Genomic DNA, 22,026 nt, shown 5'->3' on the forward strand with positions numbered 1-22,026 from the left:
GAAATGTATTAACAAGAGGTGCAGGTTCAAGGGCTGGTGGTTCCTCATGGCACGGAAGTTACCTGAATTTTGAGCACCTAGGGGTTCGAATACCATCTGCCACCATTTATCATCTGTGTGACTTGGAGAAAGTAACTTAACCTCTCTGAACTTTGGTTTCCATAATACCTACCTCACAGAGCTTTTCATTCATTCACTTATTCACTCAACAATTACTGAATGTCTAATATGCCCCAGGCATTGTGTTAGGTGCCAGGAAAATAGCCTCAACAAGCCTGGAGTCGGGTAGGAAAGATAACTGAGTAAAAAAGACGCTTGTGACACAGGATGCAAATTGCTTGGCAGAGGGTAGTACATGAATCTCTGGGAGAACTAGCCCAGGTTAGGCCTGTTAAGTCAGGGCGGGGGGGGGGGGTTGGGGACAGCAGTCATGGAAAGAAAGTGGTTTAGGACAGGCTGCTGAGAAGTACCCATTTCCTCCTCTGCCCTCACCCCTTCTCCCCCAAATTCACACTTCCCCACATTGACCTGCCCACTTCAGGATTCCTCTAGGAAAATGGAACAAGGGCAGAGCTTGAAATATTGAAATAGGAGCAGTCCTCCTGGGAAGACAGAAATTCTAGAATTTCTGTCCTTACCTCTAAGAAAACATCCCCTCATGTTTCTTCTTTCTGGGAAGGCTAAAAGGCGGAGCAGATACAGCACTGCTTAGTAAGAGGAACCCGAGAGAGAGAGAGAGAGATGACCAAAGTCAACCAGGGTGCCAGCTGCCGAGATGGCGTAACACCGGCCTCCCTGCTCCTGCTGGCTGCGGCCACCGTCACAGAGCAGCCGGCTAGAGCGCACGTGGTCTCGGCAGCAGTGTGACTCGCCGAGCAAGCCTCCCAGCCCTGGCCCCGTGCCTCTCCGTCCTCCACACCCCCTGAGACACTTTCCAACCAGGAGAGCCTGGGGTTCACACCTGCCGTCTCCGCAGCAGTGGTCTGCCCCTCTCCTGGTACCCACAGCAACCAGGATCTGCAAGGCCTTCCCCTCCCCAAGAGGATGAGCCAACCCTTGAAGCACTGGGTAGTTTAAAGTGCACACAAGCTGCTCTTAAATAATTATCCCCATGGAGCCCTTGCTAGTTGACTAATTTTTTTTTTTAACTTTTGTTTCCCAGATAACACAGTGTAACAGAGTATTGTCATTTTTTTTTTAAGCTTGATTAAGCAGGGGTTTAGTTATGATTGTTTACCTTTATTTATGTAGAGCTCGTTGCCAATCCATTGTTTTGCATTCTACCCTGTCTCTCGCGGCTTCAGCCAGCCCCCATCAGGGTCTCACTGTGATGCCGCACCTCTGGGCAGGGCCACCAGGTGTAAGACAACTGATAACTGCCAACTCCTCTCCCCCCGCAAAAAAATATAGAAAAATACAGGTTTCCCCAAAGTCTGTCCTCCAAAGTAGTCAAAACAAAAACCCTTACAGCAATCCAAGAGATCTTTGCCATTGCAAGTGGAATGGCCCATCATAATTCCCCACCCGAGATGGACCAACTACTTCTCAGACTAATTCCCTCTTTGAAGCATCCCATTCACTGAAGTCTTCACAGGTGTGATTAGCCTTGAAGTTTTTTTTTTTTTTAAAGGAAAGGCTGGAGCCCAGAGAAGTGAAGCCACACCAAACTGGGCCACCATGCTCATTGCTAGAAAAACCAAAGCTGGACTCAGGTAACGTGAATCCCTGGCCAGCTTCTTTCTCCCTTTGGATACTAACTCACATCCATCCCCCAGAGGCACACAGAGGAGGGAAGAAAATTCCATCAGGAGGCCAAGGATAAGAAAGGAAAAACACTTTCAGCTTCTCTTGAAAGATTTTACATTTGCCAAAGCTTTATGGTCAGGTTCTTCCCCAAGAAAAGCCAAAATACACACAAGAAAATGATACAGAGAGATACCCCCCCTAGGGAGAAAATTAAAAGGAAATTGCGTCCAGTGGGGACAAATAAAATGGCCTGTTTTCTCCGGAGGCCTGTTAAATATCTGTGGATCTTCTTTCCCTCTGTCTTCCCCTAGTAACGACTCTGAAGCCAAAGGAAGCTAAAAGGTTTTTGATGGGTTAAAAAGAGGCCATCCATTAAAGGGTCAAGGCCCAGCGCTCTGGGCATCTGTCACTGAGTTAACCAATCAATTGAGAGCTCCTGTGGTCTGACACTGAGGAGTAGGCAGCCGGCCGGAAGAACATCTTGACTCCATTAGGTCTGGCTGTGCAGAAAAATTAGCTGTTGTTTTCTTTGCTGGGTTATGTGGTCCTCTTGGAAGACAGTGGAAGCCAGGGAGTCCTCCTTGAACACAGGTCCTGAGGACACTGGTAGGCTCACTTTGCGAGCTAATAATCTTTGGACATAGATTGCCTGTCTTGGAGGCTCTGATTTGGATCCCAGTCTGGCCCATTCAGGGTACTGCTGAGCTGTATCACAGGAGGGTACTTTCCTCTCTGGGCGAATGTTGTGAGATGAGAAGTCACAGCAGGGCGACTTCCCTGGTGGTCCAGTGGTTAGGACTCCGTGCTTCCACTGCAGGGGGCGCCGGTTTGATCCCTTGTCAGGGCACTAAGTTCCCACAAGGCGAGTGGCCAAAAAACGTCATAGCAGGAAAGTGGTCCAAACTGACTCTGGTCAAAATTGTGGTGGACCCAGGAATTGACTGGAGAAGGATTGGAAGCAAAGAAGCTGAAGAGAATGCGTCAAACACCAACTCCAGTGGATGAAGGAGACGCTGGGTTAGGCTTACACTTGCATCGTGAAAAATCCAAGGAACAAAAAACATTTTTTAAAATGCCCGTGGCACCATATTAGCCATCTTTAAAAAAAAAAAAAAAAAATGCACAAACCTGTGCTTTGGGCTACGTGTTCAAAGTAATCAGAACTTTTTTTTTCATGAAGAGTAGCGTGTGAATGATGGCGGGAAGAGAGCATGATGGCTGCTATTTGAGTGCTAACTGCTTACCGGGCTCCACTTGAAGCACTTCGTATGTATTAGTTCATCAATTCAGCAGCCCTGTGAAAGTAAAACCGGTGTTGTTTGGAGTTGTATTTCAAAGACGAGAAAAGAAAGACACAAAGAAATTTCATTGCCAAGAATACACAGCCAGCAAGTGGCAGACAGTGTGACTTGGAAAACCGTGCTTTTAATCAGGAGAACAGTCTGCTCCTTTATCTGCGGGTTCCACATCTGTGGATTCAACCAACTGCAAATCGAAAATATTCAGAAATAACTTTTAAATTCCAGAAAGTTCCAAAAAGCAAAACTTGAATTTGCTGCGTGCCAGCAACTATTTACATAGCATTTACATTGTATTCGGTATTGTAAGTAACCTAGGGATGATTGAAAGTGTACGGGAGGTTGCATGTCGGGTATATGCAAACAGCACTCCATTTTATATAAGGGACTTGAGCATCCTCAGATTTTAGTATTCGAGGAAGGTCCTGGAACCAAGCTCCTGAGGAGGCTGAGGGACAACGGTATTCTGTACTGCCTCCCATAAGTAGGAAATGTTTAAAACAAGCTACTTTGGAATTTAAAAATAAAGAGTAGCAGGGTGGCATTCCAAGGATTTACAATGCTGACCTTCAACCCGTGCTTAGGATGCCGGAATGCCCACACACATGCCCCTCCTTCTGCGGAAAAGGAAGCCAAGATAAAGAGCGACTTACAAAGTCAGGACTATCACTGAGGCCTCCTGATTTCCAAGTCAGAGTTCTCATCGCTAAAAACGATGAACCGAAACCCAGGAGACTCTCAGCGATGGTCATGAATGTTGATTCTGAAACAGAAGCACGAGACCTATCTTCATAAGCTGGTGGGGTGCCTCCCTAGAGTTTTAAAAGCCTGAAGCTATAGATGGTTTTAAACTCCATCATGAAGTTAGTTCCTATATCATGGATACAGTCTGCTTTGTGTATGTCGCATGCTCCCAACTAGGTTGTAGGCGCCTTACACATATAAACGTATGTGAGGCGTCATGTCCTTTCTCTGTCCTATTAGCATAGGTTCATGCAACGTAGATGTCACAACTTGAATATTTGGAAGAGGATTGGGGATTGGTTGTTACCTAAACCCCCAGGGCCTTGTTTCTCTCTTTTTTGAGCATAAGGTAAAATGTATTGAATACCCATGCAACCGATATAGAAACCTCTGACATATGGTGTTAACCCGCTAAAAACAGCACTGCTTCTGTTGTTCCCTAGAATTAGTTCTTGCGTGACAGTAAAGCCTCATCAGGGGACACCTGATAAAATTCTCTGAACGTGCAGGCTTGGGGTTTCTGTGTTGTGCTCCCATTTTAATTCAAGTCCATCCTGTTGGGGTTGAGTGATTCCTTTTGTCCTGTATCCCTCACGATGTGTGGCAGCTCATTTTTATTTGCCGAAGTGCATAAATACACCTGGAGATGAGTGAGTGACAGCCCTACTTCTAGAGGGTGAACAGAGCAGAAATGAAATCAGGAAGTGGGTTTTTTTTAGTTGGTATGTTTCATCCTGAGTTCAGAGGTTATTCCTGGCTGTGAGTCTGATTCTTCTTACGAGAGAACTCCTTGCTGGTGTTTGGAAGGCAGGCAGCCAAGAGCCTTTGGAGAAGTGATCACTTCAAGATCGGCTCGAAACAACTCTGTTCTTGCTCATCGTCGGGTCCTCCTGGTACGTTAGAAAGAGCCCAGGACAGAAGTCCCAAGAGTGGGCCCGGCATCAATTACTTATTTAACCTCTGCCCCCCACCCCGGCCTTGCTCTATCTGTGGGAGATGGGGGACTGGCCAGATGGCTGACGGGATTCAGTATAATGGTCCCTCTAGAAGCAGCAGGAAGTTAGTCAGAGAGAGGTCATTAAGAGGCTTGGTGACTCAGCCTCAGAGACAGGAGGAAGACGAGGCTCCCCCAAGTCCTGGTCAAGAATCAGAGCCACTAGAGCGGGCTTCCTCTCAAGCCTTTATTTCCGCCTCGTTCCGAGAGCTCACCCACCACCCCACGTGCTGTGCTAGCGCCCAGTAAACACTGGCTGTGGAGGAAGTCTCAGGGATCCAAGGCCCCTCTGCCTGTCCCCGCTGTGCCTTCACCCACTGAGAAAGAACAGGACATGAGTCCTTCTTGGCCCTGACCTTCAGCGTACACAGGATGTGGGAATCTGGCAGAGCAGCTACTAGGACCCAGTAACCTGGTCCTGCTCGTTAAGTGTTTTTAGTGCATCCTGCTGTGCAGGGCTCAAAGGCTCTGTTTATTAGCCACTCTTGTCTGCTTTCCGTGGATAAACGTTTCCCATCTCCTCTTTTATACATTATGACATTGGGGCCCGGAAAGGGGAAGTGGAGGGCCTGTGATCACTTGGGAATCACACATCTGGGTCAGAAGCCACGAATCCACATCCAGGACCAGCCATGGTCCCAGCCATGGCGACAGGCACGCTCTCGATGAAACCGCTTCTGGATGGTTTCTCTGTGTTTTTGTTTTCCAGGCAAGGCCAAATTATTAAGGCTGTTCTTAATCATGATTCTTGTTGTTTGTTAGTCCCTGATGGAAAGCTACGGATACTGAGGCATCTCTGTGTGGAAAACCAGAAGAACCCAGGTCTCTGAGACAAGAAAGGAGTGATATGTATTATCGTTTACAGCCTGTAAAGGAAAGAAAATCCAGTGTGTAGGACGGAAAAGATGTGGCTTTATACTTCCTACCTAGAGTCACATTGCTGCTTGTTTGTAAAAATCATTCCACTCATAAAGTTAACCATGCATTAGTGAGTAAGAGCTGTTCCCACTAATTGGGGGACCTGTGGGGAAAGGAACAAGTTAGAGGTTAGAGTAATGGGCCAGGTGCCCTTGATTCCTATTTCTGGTTCCTTCACTGACTTGCTGTGTGGCCTTAGGCATTTTCCTATAATTTCTCTGGGCCGCGTTTTCCCCAAGAAGAAAATTTCCCACTTGGTCTTCTTGGGGGGATGCTAAAAGATCAAAGAAGAGACATCTGCTTTTTAAAGATGCCCAGATGAAGTGCATTAGAAAGGCCTTTTTCATAGGTATTAATAAGCCCTTTGATTACTGATAGACCGTGTGTTTGAGCTTTTAGGTACCTCCTTGGGCAGAATTGGCCATAGAAATTAGGCAAAATCCTGAGGGCTCTAGCCCAGTTGTAATCATCATTGTGTGTCTGGCGAGTCTTTATGGGGTGTCTTTAGCTGGTGATGATGGGTTATGATGGCTGCACTGAGCCCGGGAGGCTCCCCTGAAGTGACACAGACGATCAGGGGCCGTCCCCAAACCAGCACATCGGAGCCCAGTGTACCCTGTTCATAAAGGGAGGCCCGGTCAAGCGTCTGCTCTTTATCTGCTTGTTGTTCAACTCTGCCAGCGTCAGAGGGGAGGGTGTGGTAGGTGGGGTCCCTGTGCCCACCATCAGCCCACCTTGGTGCGTGGGGGCGTCCAGCTGCCTTCATCCTCCTGTTCCCCAACACCTGTCTCCCCGAAGTGGGGGGGAAAGGACAAGGCCATTGTTCCCTCGTGAGCACCTCCTCTTGGGATCCTGGGACCTTCCTGTCCTGGAAAACTGCCCTCCTTCCCTCCCTCCCTTCCCAATATTTCATTTGAAAAAAAAAAAAATAAATAGATCCCTGCCTAGAGCAAACATGAGGCAAAGCCACTGCTCTACCCGCTGCTGGAAATGTCTGCAGACAGTACATCCATCCTCCTGGGGAGATGCCAGGAGCCAGGCCGTCAGGGTTCAGTGCCGAGAGAGCAGGAATCTGGGCAGGGGCAGCAGGTGGGAGGGCCACAACAGAGCCCAGGTGGTTTTGTTTCGGTCCTTGGCAGACGTGAGGCTCTCCACACCAGCAGCATGGGGGAGCACTTCCGGGGAAGGCCCGGCGTGTATTCTGTTTTGCAAAAAGTCGGGGAGGGAGGAGTTGCCAGGGAACCCCCCGCTCCCTGAGTGTTGGGCTTTGGGGTTTTTCACCAGGTGGGGGGGGGGCTTCCGACCCAAGGCCCAAGAGAGGTACTTGCAAGCACACCCACAAAGAGAAAGCTTGTGGAGGTGTGCCCATCAGATGCACCTTCCCCCAAGCGCTGCCCAGCCCAGGACAGCGCCCGTGGCATTAGCACCGGTCAGGACCAGTGACATAATCTGCAGGCCCGGGACAGATGAAAATGCAGGGCCCGTTGATCAGTCTTATTGAGAATTTCAAGATGGAGACAGCAGAACGTTAAAACCAAGCACGGGGCCCTCAGGTCACACACCTGTGAAGTGGGTCCTGGGTAGGTGGGTGCAGCACAGGGACTGCGGGTCCCCCTCAGGGACAAGCCATCTACCAGTCACCCCTCTCTTCAGAGGAAAGGGGGGGCAGGGCACTAAATCTGTACACTTCCTTGAAGATTTCCAGGATGCAGATCATCATCCTTTATTGTCTTAAACCCTGACAACAGGGCTTGAGTTTAAAAAAAAAAAAAAAAAACTTAAGAATTATTTCGGTTGTTCTGGAGTTAATCTCCTTTATTCGCCAGGATTTGGGAGAAGTAAGAACAACTAGGAATTGCACTGAGATCCGAGTTCATTGAGCATTTACTTTGTACTGGTACCGTGCCAAGGATCTGTTGCCTCTACCTTAGAGGAGCATTATTGCCATTTTACAGACGGGAAAACTGAGGCTGAAGGAAATGCAGTCACTTGCCTAAGGTCACACAGTTTGGATATAGGGGAGTCAGGATTCAAACGGATGCAGTCGGAGTCCAGAGCATGTGTCTGGCCATGTTGTTCTGTGTACTACCTCCAGGTTATAAGGTTAAGGAGCTGTAAGTTCCGGTGCTTTTGTGTCTGTAGCTAAGTTCAGGTGGACTATCTGTATATATCTAACAATGGGGGGGTCAGAGAGGAAATTTTCACATTTCACTGAGGGATTTAGCAGAGCATCAGATAAGAGCATAAGACTCAGACCTGGGACTCAAGTAACCGACTACACAGGTGGCATTTCATCTGTGATCTGACACAAGGCTATGTGAGCTCATGTAGGACTTGCTTTCCTTGGAACTGACCTGAAAGGAGAGAAAGAAGTACAGTTTTCCTTGGACTTCAGAGCAAAATGTACTCTGAGCTGGGAACAAAAGAGGTAGCTCTGGAATCAGAAAAAAGACATGTCCTCCTCCCTATTAGTCAGACAAAATACTTGTAAAATTCTGCAGAGCAGGTTGTGAGAAGCATGCAGCCATTCTAGAAACAATTTTTATTCCAGCCCAGTTTGACAAAGGGGCGAAGTCCTCTGGCCAAGCCGCGAGGAGCCATGTCCTGGGTAGAGCAGGGCCGGGTGGCTGGGACACAGAAATTGTCATCTTTAAGGAGAAAATGTGAGCAGATCAGAGAGGGTCAGGGGCCCCCGTTGAGAAGATGCTGGGTCTCGGATGAGACCCTAAAAAGCATTTGCCTTAACCGAGTGGGTGAAGAAAGGATCAGGGGAGAAATCGGCCACTCCCAGGATGAAACTCTGTTTGACCCTTCTTTGGGCTCAATAAACTCAGATTCTCAGTCTATAGTAGGGGCTACAGTATGCATCAAATATAACTATGAATGTTACGGGCATAACTTGAACCTCTTTTGACATTTCTCAGAGAGTTTAAGTAACTTTCTTTTTCATCCAATGAAAGAACCCCCTTCCCGAGTAATGCTGCAGCCTTGATTACTCCCAAACATCTTAGTTAACAGGCGCACTCGTCCCAGGAGGAATGTCCACCAGGGCCAGAGGGGCCCATCAGGCAGTGCCAGGAACTCTGTTTAGCTCCCACTGTTCAGAACTGCCTTAATTTCGCTCTCTGCCTCCCTGAGCGCAGCAAGCTCCTGGCTGCAGAGTCCTGCCAGCCCCAGGACTCCTGATATTCTTTGTGCTGCAGAAAGAAGCCGGGCTTGACAGGCTCGTATTGTTATCTTGAGTTGCCTGCCCCCAAATAGAGTCCTAGCAGCACCCCCCCCCCTGCCTTTCTCGGGGAAGCTTCCCCAGGCGCCCCAGATCACCAGGGCGAGCTGGGCTCTTACACATTCATGGGCAGGAAGTGTAGAGTCCCGAGGGGAGGCTGGGAATGTGACCGCCTTCCCAGTTCGGCCCTGGAGGGAGGAAGCTTGGTTCCGCGTGCAGGCAGATGGCTACTGGTCCCTCCCCCCGCCAGCCCGCCCTCCTCTCCCCCCACCTCCCCCTCTCCTTGGAGGGAAAAGTCTGCAGAGCTGGGAACTGTCTTGGAGAATTCAACAAAGGCCAAGCAGAGCCGGGGAACCACTTGAAAAGAACTTGTTTTGTTCCCGTTGAGAAGCCTGCAGGAAAATCCACAGCCACATTGCTGGGGTTTTGAACTGAAGAGCAGCGTGCGTGTGTGTGTGTCAAGCAAGAGGCACAGGAGGTGCAAACAACTACTGTTTCAGCTTTGATAAGGAAACTGCCAGCTGTGAGTTCAGCCGCAGAGGGAGGACTACAGCCGTGAACCGCCCACTCTTGAACTTCAACTGCATTGTTTTCTGTCCAGATATTCCAATGGAGGCAGTTGGAAAACCTGTATTTCAGAGAGAAGAAGTTTTCTGTGGAAGTTCATGACCCACGCAGGTAAGCTAGACAAGTCCTTTTCTTCTGGGAGCGTGTGGCCTCGCCGGCATATTACTTATATTACTGTTTCTGTGCTGTCACTGTTCATGTTAATTTGGGGGGGGAAGAGGATGGTTGATCGGGAGAATAGAGTTCAAATAAGACAGCAGAGCTTTGTTTAGTTCTATGTGTTGAGAAATACAGTGAGTTCGTGTGTGTGTGTGTGTGAGTGCGCGCGTGTGTGAAATTAGCAGTACCACGGTCATCTCATCTGGCTACACGTATTACTTGCTCATACGCGTGGAGTTGTCTTTACAAGCCGGGGCATTTTAGGAAAGATTTGTAGCACTTCGGAACAATCACCAAATTAAAGGGAGCGGTGGTCTGAGTCCTTCTAGGAAGTTTCTGCCAGAGGAGAGTCTGAAGGATGGCTTGTCAGAGCTCCTGAGAACGTGTCAGGTTGAAGAGTCAGCAGCAGAACGAACCTACGGCGGAAAGAGTTGTGCTAAATTGTTTCATTCCGTGAGCTGTGATTTTAGGGTGTTCGCCGTGGTGGGTAGATGTGAAAGAAATACAAGTCTTTCTCTCCACCTCACATTGTATCCCAGGGGGCACTCGGGTCAAAGTCAATGCTCTCCAAGTCCAATGCCAAACAATAGGGTCCCATTTTGGAATGCAGCAAGCCCGGCGTGGAAGGTTCTCGGGGCAGCATGTACCGTGGCTTTTCCTCTCTTTGTCTGCTAGTCCTAGAGTTATAGGCAGCCCAGAAGCGGCAGCAAAATTCCCTAAAAACAGACCTAAGGCTCAAGGATAAATCGCTTTCGATAGGTCTAAAAGCAGACTTAGAACAAGCAGGTAGCCCTGGGAAGACAGTGGAAAGATGAGGCCCTGTGGAGGAGAAGGTGTGGCTGTTAGGTGCTGTCCGTACCCCAGCGGCCCTGGTTCGGGAAAGAGGGGCTGTTGCCGTCAGTCCCTCAACACACATGGCTTCCGCGCTCAGACAAGCCGAGGTGCCTCCCAGAAAGTTCTCAGCATGAGAATAAGATTTTGCCCCATCAGAGGATGAGGCTTGTGGGGTGATGTCCGTTCCTGCAGCCAGTGATAACCCAGGAGGACTGCTGTGCCGCTTGCCTGGCCACGTAATCTGCGTGAAACAGAACTCCCCCCGACACCCCGTGGTTACTACGCAACAGGCAAGCGGAGAACATCTTAGAGATTCGTGTCTCGTTGTCAGGTGATGATAGAGAGCGTTGGCAGTATAACAGCCTGTGCAGCGTTTTTTCAGGGTCCTGTGATGAAGGGTCTCAGGATCCAGAGACCCTGTCTCTGCAGAGCAGGAACGCATTGATTCAGGCCAGGTAGGGGGGCGAGGGATGCTGAAAGTAATGTCCCAGCATGAATGTTGCCACAGTGGGTCAGATGCAGAAAGCGGATGACTGACAAAATAAAGACTGGAGATTGGATGGTCTAAGAGGCTGAGCGTAGGACTAGCCAGACTCTCCAGGCCTGTGCTCTGCTGGGAATTCTGCTAATGCGGAGGCACCTTGGACGCATCCTGGAGTGAGTGGGCGGCGGGCGGTGTGTGTGTGTGTGTGTGTGTGTGTGTGTGTGTGTGTGTGTGTGTACGTGTACTCGTCGTGTTCTTTCTGTGTCTGGGTCTATTGTCCTATTCGTGATGTAATACTAAATTCCCTTCCCTTTCCCAAGACCCAGGGATATTGGAAACAGTCCAAACCTCATGTTACTATCATGTGGGCTTTTAGCCTATTAAATGAAAGTGATCAATCTCACATTTGTTGAGTAGCTCCTATGTCCAGGCACAGTTACATGTCCTGGGGTATAGAAGGAAGCCCTGAAAGAACTTCTAGCACAGTTGGAGAGACAGAAGAAGGAACTTGATGTTTATTAAGTGTTTACTATGCACAGTCACTGTTCTAAACACTTGGATAGTTATCTCATTGGGTCCTTGCTATACCCCCAGAAAATAGGTACTAGTATTCCTGTTCTACTTGGGAAACAGGCACAGAAGAAGCAGAGTAACCGGCTCCAGGTTACAAAAAGCGAGTTAAGGGGTAAAGGCAGGATATGAACCCAGGGAGTCTGGCTCCAAAGCTCATGTGACTTACCGCCATGCTATACACAGACAGCGGGTACCAAGTGCCAGACGGCACAGCCTATAAATGCTGAAGGTGGCCAGGCTGGTCTGGGGAGGCTTCTCGCGAAGGAGAAATCTTAGCTAAGGATGTAAAACTCAAGGTGGGCCCTCAGGGGGATAAAGATGTCGGGCAGGTGGGCCTAAGAGAGAAGTGCAGGAGCCAGAGGCAGGCTGAGCACAGAACGTGAGCACGTCCCCTCAAGGAAAGTAGTCCTCTGTCAGCTAGAGACACGCAGGGAGAGGTGAGGGGAGACAAGGAGAGGCCAGGGACGTGGCTTCCTTGATGGCAGTGGTGGAAACCCAGGTTGACAATGCCTTTAAAGGCACCTTTTCCAAATGCTCACCAGGGCAGGCGAAGGGGATTGTTCCAGGTTAGCTACTTAGTTTAGTGGCCAAGCCAAAGCTCCAACCCCGTCTTCTGGGGGGTTGGAGCCCCACCTGGCGCTGCAGTAAGCATTGCTCTACGGCCTCCTGGCTCTGCTCCAGCTAAACCTGTCATCCTGCTGCTGTTGCCTTGTTTATTTGAACACAGAAGAGCCATCTAATCAACTGTACTGTGTTGGGATGGTTCAGGGGTCATCCCCTCCCCCAAACCAGGAAGGAAGCCAGGACCAAAGTTATAGGATGGCAAGTGTGGTGCAGAATCGTGTCCTGAAGATGGATGTCCTGGGACACTGCGAGGGCAGGGCATGGCTTGGCTGTCCCAGAAGATGCTTCCAGATTTGCTCTCCTGGACCGCTGTCCTAATCGATACCCAGCGTTGTTTCTGCGGTTCTCTGGGCTTGGCAAATATTCCGTTTCTAAGGTTTTGGCAAAGCAGAAGAGTCGGTGGGATGGGAAGAGCCTGAAGCAAACAGTGTAGAGAAGAGATAAATTCATAATCAAGCAGGAGAAACACTTTGAGAGCATCTGATTTAGGTGCTTCTGGGAACTCCCAGACCAGCCAGCCTCTTCCCTCCCCTCCCCCACCTTACCTGAAAAACACACCTAGCCTGGCACTGCTCTCACTACCGCCCCTGAAATACATTTCAAGTTACTTTTCCTTTCCAATTCACCTTTTCTGGGAGAAAAAAAAAAATGAATTTACTCCCAGGATCAGCCATTGCCACGGAAGCCAGAGCGAGTATTCAGATCAGTTTCTTTTTACGCGTGCAGAGACCATGCGGGTTTCCTCCTCACTCTCTTGCTGGCTCCTTTGCCATTATTTTTAATTGTGTGTTCCTTTGTGAGCTGGCATTTTCTCTTAACTTTAGTTATAACCAAAGGGAAGAATAACACCCTGCTTAGAATCAGTAGCATTAACGAACCACCAGATTTGAATTCCTCCTTAAAAGTTGGTCTGGAGAACACCTACTGTTAAATCTTGAGCCCCCAGGGGAAGGTGATCAGAGCAGCTTCTAATCTTCAAGGGAAAACTTGCCATGAAAATAATGTGATTATTCACAAGTCCTGACTACCCCAAGGTTCATCCAAATGAGATAGCTCAATCTTGAACACACATTGTTCTTCTGATGTGCACATAAGATACCCCAAACCTCACCCCACTGTCCCATCACATTGCCCTACACACACACACACACACGCACACACACACACGTGCACGCACACGCATGCACATGCACACACATGTATGGAAACACATTCTCAGATTTCACTTGCAAAATCATGTACCCATCCTGTAAAGTATACTTCACTGAGAACATAATCATATAACTCTTTTTCCCCTTGATTCCACTAATGTGATGAATTATGTTGGGACCGTTCTTTCCCACCTTCAATTTAAAGTCTGACTGCCTCTCAGCTCCGTGCGTACGTCCTCCACATCTCCTACACAGACGTGTATGTGGACATGGGTAGTCGGTCGGCATTGGCCGGGCTCATTTCTTTCTGCCTTTCCTCTCCTGATTCTTCATACCCCACCTGCCCTCTGAATATATTTGAAACTGATAACCAACTTTCGAGGAAGATGGCGTGAGAGTCATGTAAGGAGCCCTGATTGCCTTAGATGCTGTGGCATTAGAAGAGAATTTACTCATCCTTCACCGTAGGCAGCTTTGCCTGGTTAATAAAGGACATTGTCAAAGGCTTTTCCTGTCTCTGAAGTTTGTCTTGGCCCAGTGCCAGGAGCTGAAGACCAGAAAAGACCGTCCCGTGACCTAGAATGACCTGTCTGATTCCAGACAAGGCAGAGGCTTAGCCAAATTCTGAACCCTAAGGAGCCAGTAAATCAAAAGATTAGCATGATTCACGGTAGCCAAGATATGGAAACAACCTAAGTGTCCATTGATGGATGAACAGATAAAGAAATTGTGGTGTATATTCACAACGGAATATCATTCAACCTTAAAAAAAAAAAAAAAAAGAAGATCCTGCCATTTACAACAACATGGATGGACCTGGAGGGTATTTTGAAGTGAAATAAAGCAGACACAGAAAGACAAGAACTGCATGATCTTACTTATAGGTGGAATCTAAAAGAGTCACAGAGGCAGAGAGTAGAACAAGAGTTACCAGGGACGCGGAAGTAGGGGAAATGGAGAGAGATGCTGGTCCAAGGGTATACAAAGTGCTAGTTATGTAGGATGAATAAGCCTAGAGATTTAATGTACAGCCTGGTGACTGTAGTGAATAACACTGTATTATATACTGGAAGTTGGCTAAGAGTGGATTTCAGGTGCTTTCATCACACACACGCACACACGATGGTAACTGTGTGAGGAGAGGAAATGTTCTTTAGCTTGACTGCAGTGATCACTTCACTGTGTATATGTATCAGTACATCAAATCATCATGTTCTGTACCTTAAATAGAATCAACTCTTATTTAAAGAATAGAATGAAAAGATGGGCTCCGCCAGCCAGTTCCGTGTGTGCGTGCACGCGTGCTAATCTGTTACCTTTATGCCAGAGCTTTTAGGACCCAGTGGGTTCTCGGTAGAAGCTGTTGACGGAGGATCATAGCCCCTCATTGTAAGCATGTTTGACCCTTCTGATTCTTGCTCTCCCAGGGCTTCAGTGACGAGGAGGACGTTTGGACACAGCGGCATCGCAGTGCACACGTGGTACGCGTGTCCGGCACTGATCAAGTCCATCTGGGCTATGGCCATTAGCCAACACCAGTTCTATCTGGACAGAAAGCAGAGTAAGGTAAGTCCCTTTCCTGGAACTGGGAGGGCCTCTGACAAGACCAGACCTTCCCCTGAGCTGTGAGCAGACGAGGGCCCTTGTCTGGATCTTGTAGCTGGGGGTTTAGGAGTTGGATGGCTGGGGAGGCCCTGCATCCCTTGCTCTGAGATGTGCACAGGTGAGACTGGCCTTTTAGGACCATAGGAGGCAGCTCCTGAGATCAGCTCTTGAAGAGAACAACATGTCCTCAGCGACTTGGTCAACCACGGTCAGAGCCACTCAGACCATTTGCTGCAGCCAAGTAGGGCCCTTTTGAGGAATTCCCCCCCATGCTTCTGAACCTCAGGAGCCTCTCCTGGAAGTAAGCAGTCAAGTCCTTTTGGGTGTGTAAACAGTGGCATATTGTTTTCCTTTTGAGGGAAAAAAAAAAAAAAGGAACCATTCGCAACTAATAGACACCACCTAACTGTTGAGGATAATTGCTGTGAAAACCCTCCAGGCTTTTCCAACTGCCAACTCCATTTCTTAAAAATGCAAAACCGGAAACATTATAATAATAATAATTAAAAAAAAGGCAACGAGTCTGTTTCCCTAAGGTAGACCTGGAGCCTCAGGCCGTAGTAAACAGTCATCCTCCAAGGGAGGTTCGACCCAGCCCCAGTTCAGACACACACATGGGCGCGGTGGGAAAATGACGTCTCCTTGGTTCACACACAGCTTATATCAACCCTCTGCCCCCTCTTCCTCCAGCCTTGTCTGCCGTGCTTCCCTTGCCTTCCCCGCACAAGCCACTCCCATTCATTACCCCTCAGGTGAAGAGCCATATCAAGATGGGCTCTGCACCTTTCTCAGGATCCTGCTGGCTTGGGCCAGGTGGGGAGTGGAATACAGAGCTTCAGAGGGAGATCGACCTTGGCCCCTGGTCTAGTCAATACCACCACCTGTGGGAGGTTTTATCCCATCCCCTGCGTCCTAGAGAGGGGAGGAAGTGGCAGGACCCTGGGCTTACTGGACCCAAGATTTATTGGATTGGTGCCCTTTTGGATGCTTGTGGCTTCCTCTTTTGCCTTATTTTCCTTCTGAGTGGAGTTGCTCTTTCCCTGGCTTGGGGGGAGGATTGGAAGGGAGAGAGTTGGGGTTGAGTGGGAGGTAAGAGAAAGATAGTAAGAAAACAGGACAGGAAGAAAGCAAACAATCCCTCGAGCCATAATTCAGTTTCAATCACAGCCTTTCCCATGTAGGAGTCACGTTCTCCTTTGTAACACATTTTCTCTTCTCCTAAGTCTTCTTCCTCCCCCCCCCGTTTTGGTCATTTTCGGGGGGTGAATGGGAACAGTGTGGAATATTTTTGTTGCCAGGAATAATGAGAGTATTCTACATCGCTCCTGGTGATGGTGGGCATTGGCACAGGAATTTGAGGCCCGATTAGATCCAAAGAAACGGGGCCAGAATCTTTTGATTCATGCTTTAGATTGAGACAGTGGTTGGGTGTCAGTGTTTTGCCCTCCAGTGGCAGGAGCTGGAGGTCAAAACCTGAGAACATTGATTCCATCCTCCGTATTGTTTGGCAGTGCGTCATGAGGGGTAGAGAGTCTGGCAACCCACCTGAACCCCACTGCCAATTCCTCTTGCGGGCAGACCCTACACACACTGATTTTGAATGGGGAAAAGAAAAAACCTATCTCACCCTAAGGATGGTATATTAGCTGTTAGAACTCCTCCTCCCTGTGCTGGCTTTTTACATTAGAGGATCTATGGGGTAAGGCAGGAGGCCCATCCTTAGGGCTCTGCAACCCTGCTCTCAAAGATGGTCTTACTCTGCAGCTGGAGAAGCCTTATTCAGCAGGCTTACAGGTCAACCCATTGATGTAACAAGTAGACCTCAAAAAGTAACTATCAAAGATCACTTATTAACAAGAAGTGTCTTTCAAGAGACCAAACCAAATGCTCACAGCAATAGGGAACTTTCAGCTCGGCCACCCCTGGGGGACTGAAGGAAATGCACCTACTCCCAGGAGCAGGATAATTTTCCCCAGATAAGCTCTGAATGTTCATAGTGCTCCGGAGCCCATGTATTTCTTGTTGGAACTGGTTGCTCAGCCTGTGGTGACTGGTGAGGAACAAGTTCCCCCATAGGGAAGTCCAAGGACTCTGCCTTCCAGTTCTCTGACCCCGGGCAAGTCTTTCCTCGCTCCTGCTTGCTTTCCACAGTTAGAGAACAGCAAAGGAAATTCCTGACCAGAATCACTGATCAGTCCAGTGACACAGTGTTGGTGAAGTTGCTTTAGGAGATGTGTGCTGTCTCTCACTACTATCGTTACTAATCCAACATACTGTTCCCTGGCCGACACCTGTGTGTAAAGTTTAAATTCTCTAAAAAGTTCCCCCAAATTAAATCAGAGATGATCAAATTCACCTTAGGAATTGTGTTACAACACCTTTCATTTCTGGAATGTTCTTCAGACAACAGTGATGTGACCCATCTGCAGTGGGCAGGATGGTTCAGGGTGAGTGATGGCTGGCAGGCCTGGAATGAAGTGTTTTCAAATATTTCTGAACAGCCAGTGTTGGCTGGCATACTGGCCATCGCTTCACACTCTACTGTATCAGGCCATGCCAACCATTCCTTTCTCTGAAGTGCTTCAGCAAAGCCCAGGCCTCCCGAGGGATGCTCATGAACCCCAGAAACAAGTGCAATCTAGTGGTTGGAGCCAGCAGGGGTGGGTAGCTGAGAAGTCTAGTGTCCTTCCCCTGGCACTTGGTTATTTTCTTCTTTCAGGGTCCTAGTGTAAATCACTTAAGAAAATCTCTCTCTCCTTGTACCTCTCTCTCTCTCTCTCTCTCTCTCTCTCTCTCTCTCTCTCTCTCTCTCTCTCTCTCTCTCTCACACACACACACACACACACACACACACACATACACACACACACACACATGACACACACACACGCCCGCCCACCCACCCTCCATCACCAAAGACAGGGCAGAAAGAGGCCGTATTGGTTCCTTTCTGGCAGCTCATTCAGAATGAGGGGCTGTGCTGGCATCAGTCACATTTGGTAAATTATATCCGCTGACCCCAAAGATCAGAAATGTTGTCAGCTAGATCCTGCCAACGTACGAACCCCAGAGCCAAGGAATGTCTTGTAGAGTTCGGAGGAAAATACTTGAAAGCTTAAATTGTTTAGTCACTGTTCCTCTGAATTCAGATTGAGGACTTGTTGAGTTGGCCCCCAGTCCAAACATCTTTCCTTCTTCTTAATCTTTTTTTTTTTTTTCCTGATCCAGTCTGCTATTCTTCATTCCATCTAGATCAAAAGCCAAGTGAAAGCACGTCAGGAGCCAATTAAACCTTGCTTACAGAATACCCATAATAATACTTAGTACAGCAAGACCCTCCGAGCAAAACATCCAAAACTTTGGAGACTCTTTTGCTTGGGCACAAAGACTTGACTTTATAAGGAGAGAATCTCCCCATCAGTTCATCTCCTCTTAGTGGTCTCTCTCCACCTGGTCTATTCAGTCATTGTAATATTTCCATTCTAGAGAGAAGCCAGTAATTTCCTAAAACTTCTAAGACTCTAGTCTTCCTTGGGAAGCATATCAGTTGTCCCTTTTCTGTATTTTGTTTCCTGCCTCCAAGACTGGTGTGGCAGGGCTGGAGGTGGGGTGGGGACAGGTCTTCCTTGAGATTAATGAGATCCCCCAAAATCTCCAGTTGAGTCATTCATTGAACCTCACTTAGCAAATTCCTGCCAGGCCCTGATTTATATCCTATTCCTATTCCAGTGTCACTGGCCTTGATGTCTAGCATCTAATTTCGTCCTGATATCACACCTCCGTGGTGTGGGTTTTAACAGCTCCATTTTACAAGCAGGGATCTCAGTATCAGAGAGGTTGAAAATCAAGGTCAAACTGTGATTCACTGGGAAGAGCCAAGATTTCAGTCCAGATCTTTCTTACTTCAGAGCCCAGGTCCTTCAGCATGCTGAAGTGGTCTGTGTCTTCATGAGTTATTCTTGCATAAGTGCAAGTGTGGGCTTCTCTTGGTAAAGCCTGGGCCTTGGTAAAAGAATAGTGCTGAAAGAAAGGAAGTGACGGATTGTGCTTTCTGTGCTTTGCTCAGAGGATAAAACTCAGCCAGGTGGATGCAACTGATATACTGTGTCAAAATGAAGCAGAGGCGTTCCTGCTTTCCGCTACAAGCCAGAAAACCCTGCAAGGGTCTGGCAGCTGGGATTATATTATGAGCAAGGAAGCCCTCACCCCAGGAAGGCAGCCTGGTTCTGAAGGCAGGGACAAAAGTTGAGGTCAGAGAGGAGACATCAGTCAAGGAAGGACCAGTGAGATAGAAGAGGGTAAGGAGGAAAATGGGTCAGACCCGGTGAACAAAACAAGCAGAAAGTCTCAGCATTTCCTCTGCCCCTCAGACTCTCATCTCATTCACGTGAGGAAAGTACTTGGCGGTCAGAAGTCATTGTCTTTCACCAATTTTGGCATCAACACGGAGGCCAGAGGAAGGGCAAGGCCTCAGGGTTCAGACAGACCCTGCTGGACCACTGCGGGCACCTGGGCTCAGGATGCGAATAAGAGGGAGTGGGCACTGGTCTGCCCATCCTCCGTGGCTTCTGCTGTGTAGCGGACAGACCTAGTCTCACACCAGTGAACACGCATCAGAACCTCAGTTGGGACCCTCAGCTGGCTCCATCCACGCATCCCTGCCTAATCACCAGTGGCCACAGAAAGATTAGCACATGTACAGGTTACACTAGGATTTATAGTTGTTTTCCAAAAGTCCGCAGTGCAGCGAAAGCCGCTTCCTGAAGCATTGTCACAAATTGATTCCTTGAAGAAAGAAAAAAAAAAAACATCCAACACACGCAGGGCACACGCAAACCCACCTCTACCTCCCAAGGTGGGAACTAGAGCAGAAAGCTTCACTGCAAACAGTTGATTTTAGGAACGTAATCATGAATGCAGAGTCCTTTTCAAATTGCTCTAACTTGCTGTTACTGTTCGACAAAGTGGGCCAGTTAATTTGTAGAATAAATGGAGTGGACTTTTAACCATAATCTGAAGACTTTGGCTCATATGTTTAGGTACCAAAATAGAAGCAAAGCACCGTGTCAGGTGCCCCCTTGGTGGGAACCGAGCATCCAGATGAGCATTTGTGCCAGAAGCCCTTACACACCACGCTTGCAGGTTGACAGTGTGGTCACTTCCCAACCCTCTAAGTTTTCATGGCTCCGTGGCTAATAATGTAAGAGTTTAAACCACCTTAGAATTTACTGGAACTTCATAAATTTGCTTCAGACATCTCTTAAATCATTCACAAAGCTGAAAATTATTTTCCCCCCTTCTTTTAAGCACAAAATCACGTAAAATTGCTACTGTTCGTTGAGAGCTATGTAGGAGGCGGAAGGGAGGGAAGAAGAGGGGGAGGGGAGGGGTGGAGGGAGGCCTTCACTTGCCTTACTTCTTTTGACCCTAACAGAACCTGGAGCGGTAGGTGGTGCTTTCCCTGTTTTATACTTGGGAGTAATGAGGCTCCCTGAGGTTAAGTCCTTCCCTAAATCAGGACTCCACCGAGGTCTGTCTGACTCCGAAGTCCACACTTGTAAGCCCTGTACATACAGCCTGTGGGATAACAGGCTTCGAAATTCCTTGCCGTGTCACCTCTGGAGCCTGATCTGCTCCCACCGGGAAGCTTCAGGGGATGAGCCATGGGCCCTGGGGACACAGAAAAATGCGGCAGTTCGCAGGCCATGAGGCCGTTTGCTAGATCTCGGGAAGACAGGCGGGCGAGCGAGCGATCGCTGTCGTCGGCGTGTCCTGGCTGGGAGGGGAGCGTCCCCCGTCTAACCTGTCCAACCCGGTGGTCTCTCTAGTCGAAGATCCATGCCGCCCGCAGCCTGAGCGAGATCGCCATCGACCTGACGGAGACGGGGACGCTGAAGACGTCCAAGCTGGCCAACATGGGCAGCAAGGGCAAGATCATCAGCGGCAGCAGCGGTAGCCTGCTGTCCTCAGGTGGGCGGCGTCCCCCGCGGACCCCCGAGGGGCCCCCGGGGTGGGGGGCGTGCTCCGAGGAGGCGGGGCTGAGCCGCTGGCTCTCACATCCTGAGCAAGTTTTGCGGCCCAACGGGGATCGGAGGAAACGGCCAAGAGTTATCACCGCGTGGAAGCAGGGGAGGGGGAGAAGCGGCAGTAGAGCCTCACGGTGCGGGAAGGCCACCTAAGTGCCTTCGAACAGCCCCCAGAGCCTTCCCAGTGCTGATGGCTGAGCGGCAGGAATGCCGGCTCCAAGGACTGAAGGCGCGGGCTGCCTGTGTGTCACTCAAGGAGAATTAGACGAGGAGGGGCTGAAGGTCAGGGTCGTGGTGCTTGCTGAGTGACCTACATTCTGTTCCCGGGGGACTTCTCGAGGCTTTCCAAAGTACAGAAAACCCTTGATCGTTTGGAAGGGAGAGACCTGTCGCAGAGTGTGGTCTGGTGCACTTTGAAAGGGAGGGTCAAGGGATCTGATTGCCGTCTGTTTGTGCGGGGCCCTGGGTCGTTTGTCTTGAGGTGTCGGGAGGGGCAGAAATGCCCCGAGGTTTGAGATGGGGCTGGACTTCAGGAGGAGGGATGCCATTGGCTGGGGTGACAGGAAGGGGAGCGGTTTTGAGTTGGGCAGGGAGTGAGAGGGAGGCAAAAATTGTCTGGAACTGTTAGAAAAGTACAATGCAGTTCACTCCCCAGGCCACGTGGTCAAGGCCTGATTATTCTGGGAGCCAGTACACACTTCCTTGCCTCCGAGCCAGAGAGTAAAGCAAGCAGTCTTTGCCCTACCTCATTTTCCAGGGTCATCTCTGTACATGTGGTGACTGCAGATGGTAACAAAATAAAATAAAAGGAAAAAGACAGGAGGGGGTGGGGAAAGCCGAAAGCTGCCTAGTTAGCTCCTGGGCTGGTGGAGTCCAATGAGAGCCAGGGAAAACCTTCAGACCTGAAGGGCGAGGGTGAAGATGGACAGGCTTTTCTAAGGTCCTGGGAGGACCCAGGTCATGTGTGCACGGGGCCAGGCGTTTTATAAAATCTGTGAACGTAACACATTTTGCATTCTTTTTCTTAAATAGAGCCACCAAAATTATATGTAGGTTTCAGGCTCTACAAAGTTGTTT

The 22,026-nt window shown here is 49.0% G+C and overlaps 1 protein-coding gene across 10 annotated transcripts in view; it reads left to right on the forward strand.

Moving 5' to 3' along the window:
* FRMD4A (FERM domain containing 4A) overlaps positions 1 to 22,026 on the forward strand; it is a 474,406-nt gene that overhangs the window by 401,796 nt on the left and 50,584 nt on the right. For all 10 annotated transcript variants that reach the window (XM_057544411.1, XM_057544410.1, XM_057544409.1 and 7 more), the window contains 3 exons: positions 9,528 to 9,604; positions 14,746 to 14,884; positions 20,752 to 20,893. In XM_057544411.1, the coding sequence (XP_057400394.1) occupies positions 9,528 to 9,604; positions 14,746 to 14,884; positions 20,752 to 20,893 (358 nt within the window). The remainder of the gene's footprint in view (positions 1 to 9,527; positions 9,605 to 14,745; positions 14,885 to 20,751; positions 20,894 to 22,026) is intronic.

Source organism: Balaenoptera acutorostrata, chromosome 3 (assembly GCF_949987535.1).
Source record: "Balaenoptera acutorostrata chromosome 3, mBalAcu1.1, whole genome shotgun sequence".
Classification (NCBI taxonomy): Eukaryota; Metazoa; Chordata; class Mammalia; order Artiodactyla; family Balaenopteridae; genus Balaenoptera; species Balaenoptera acutorostrata.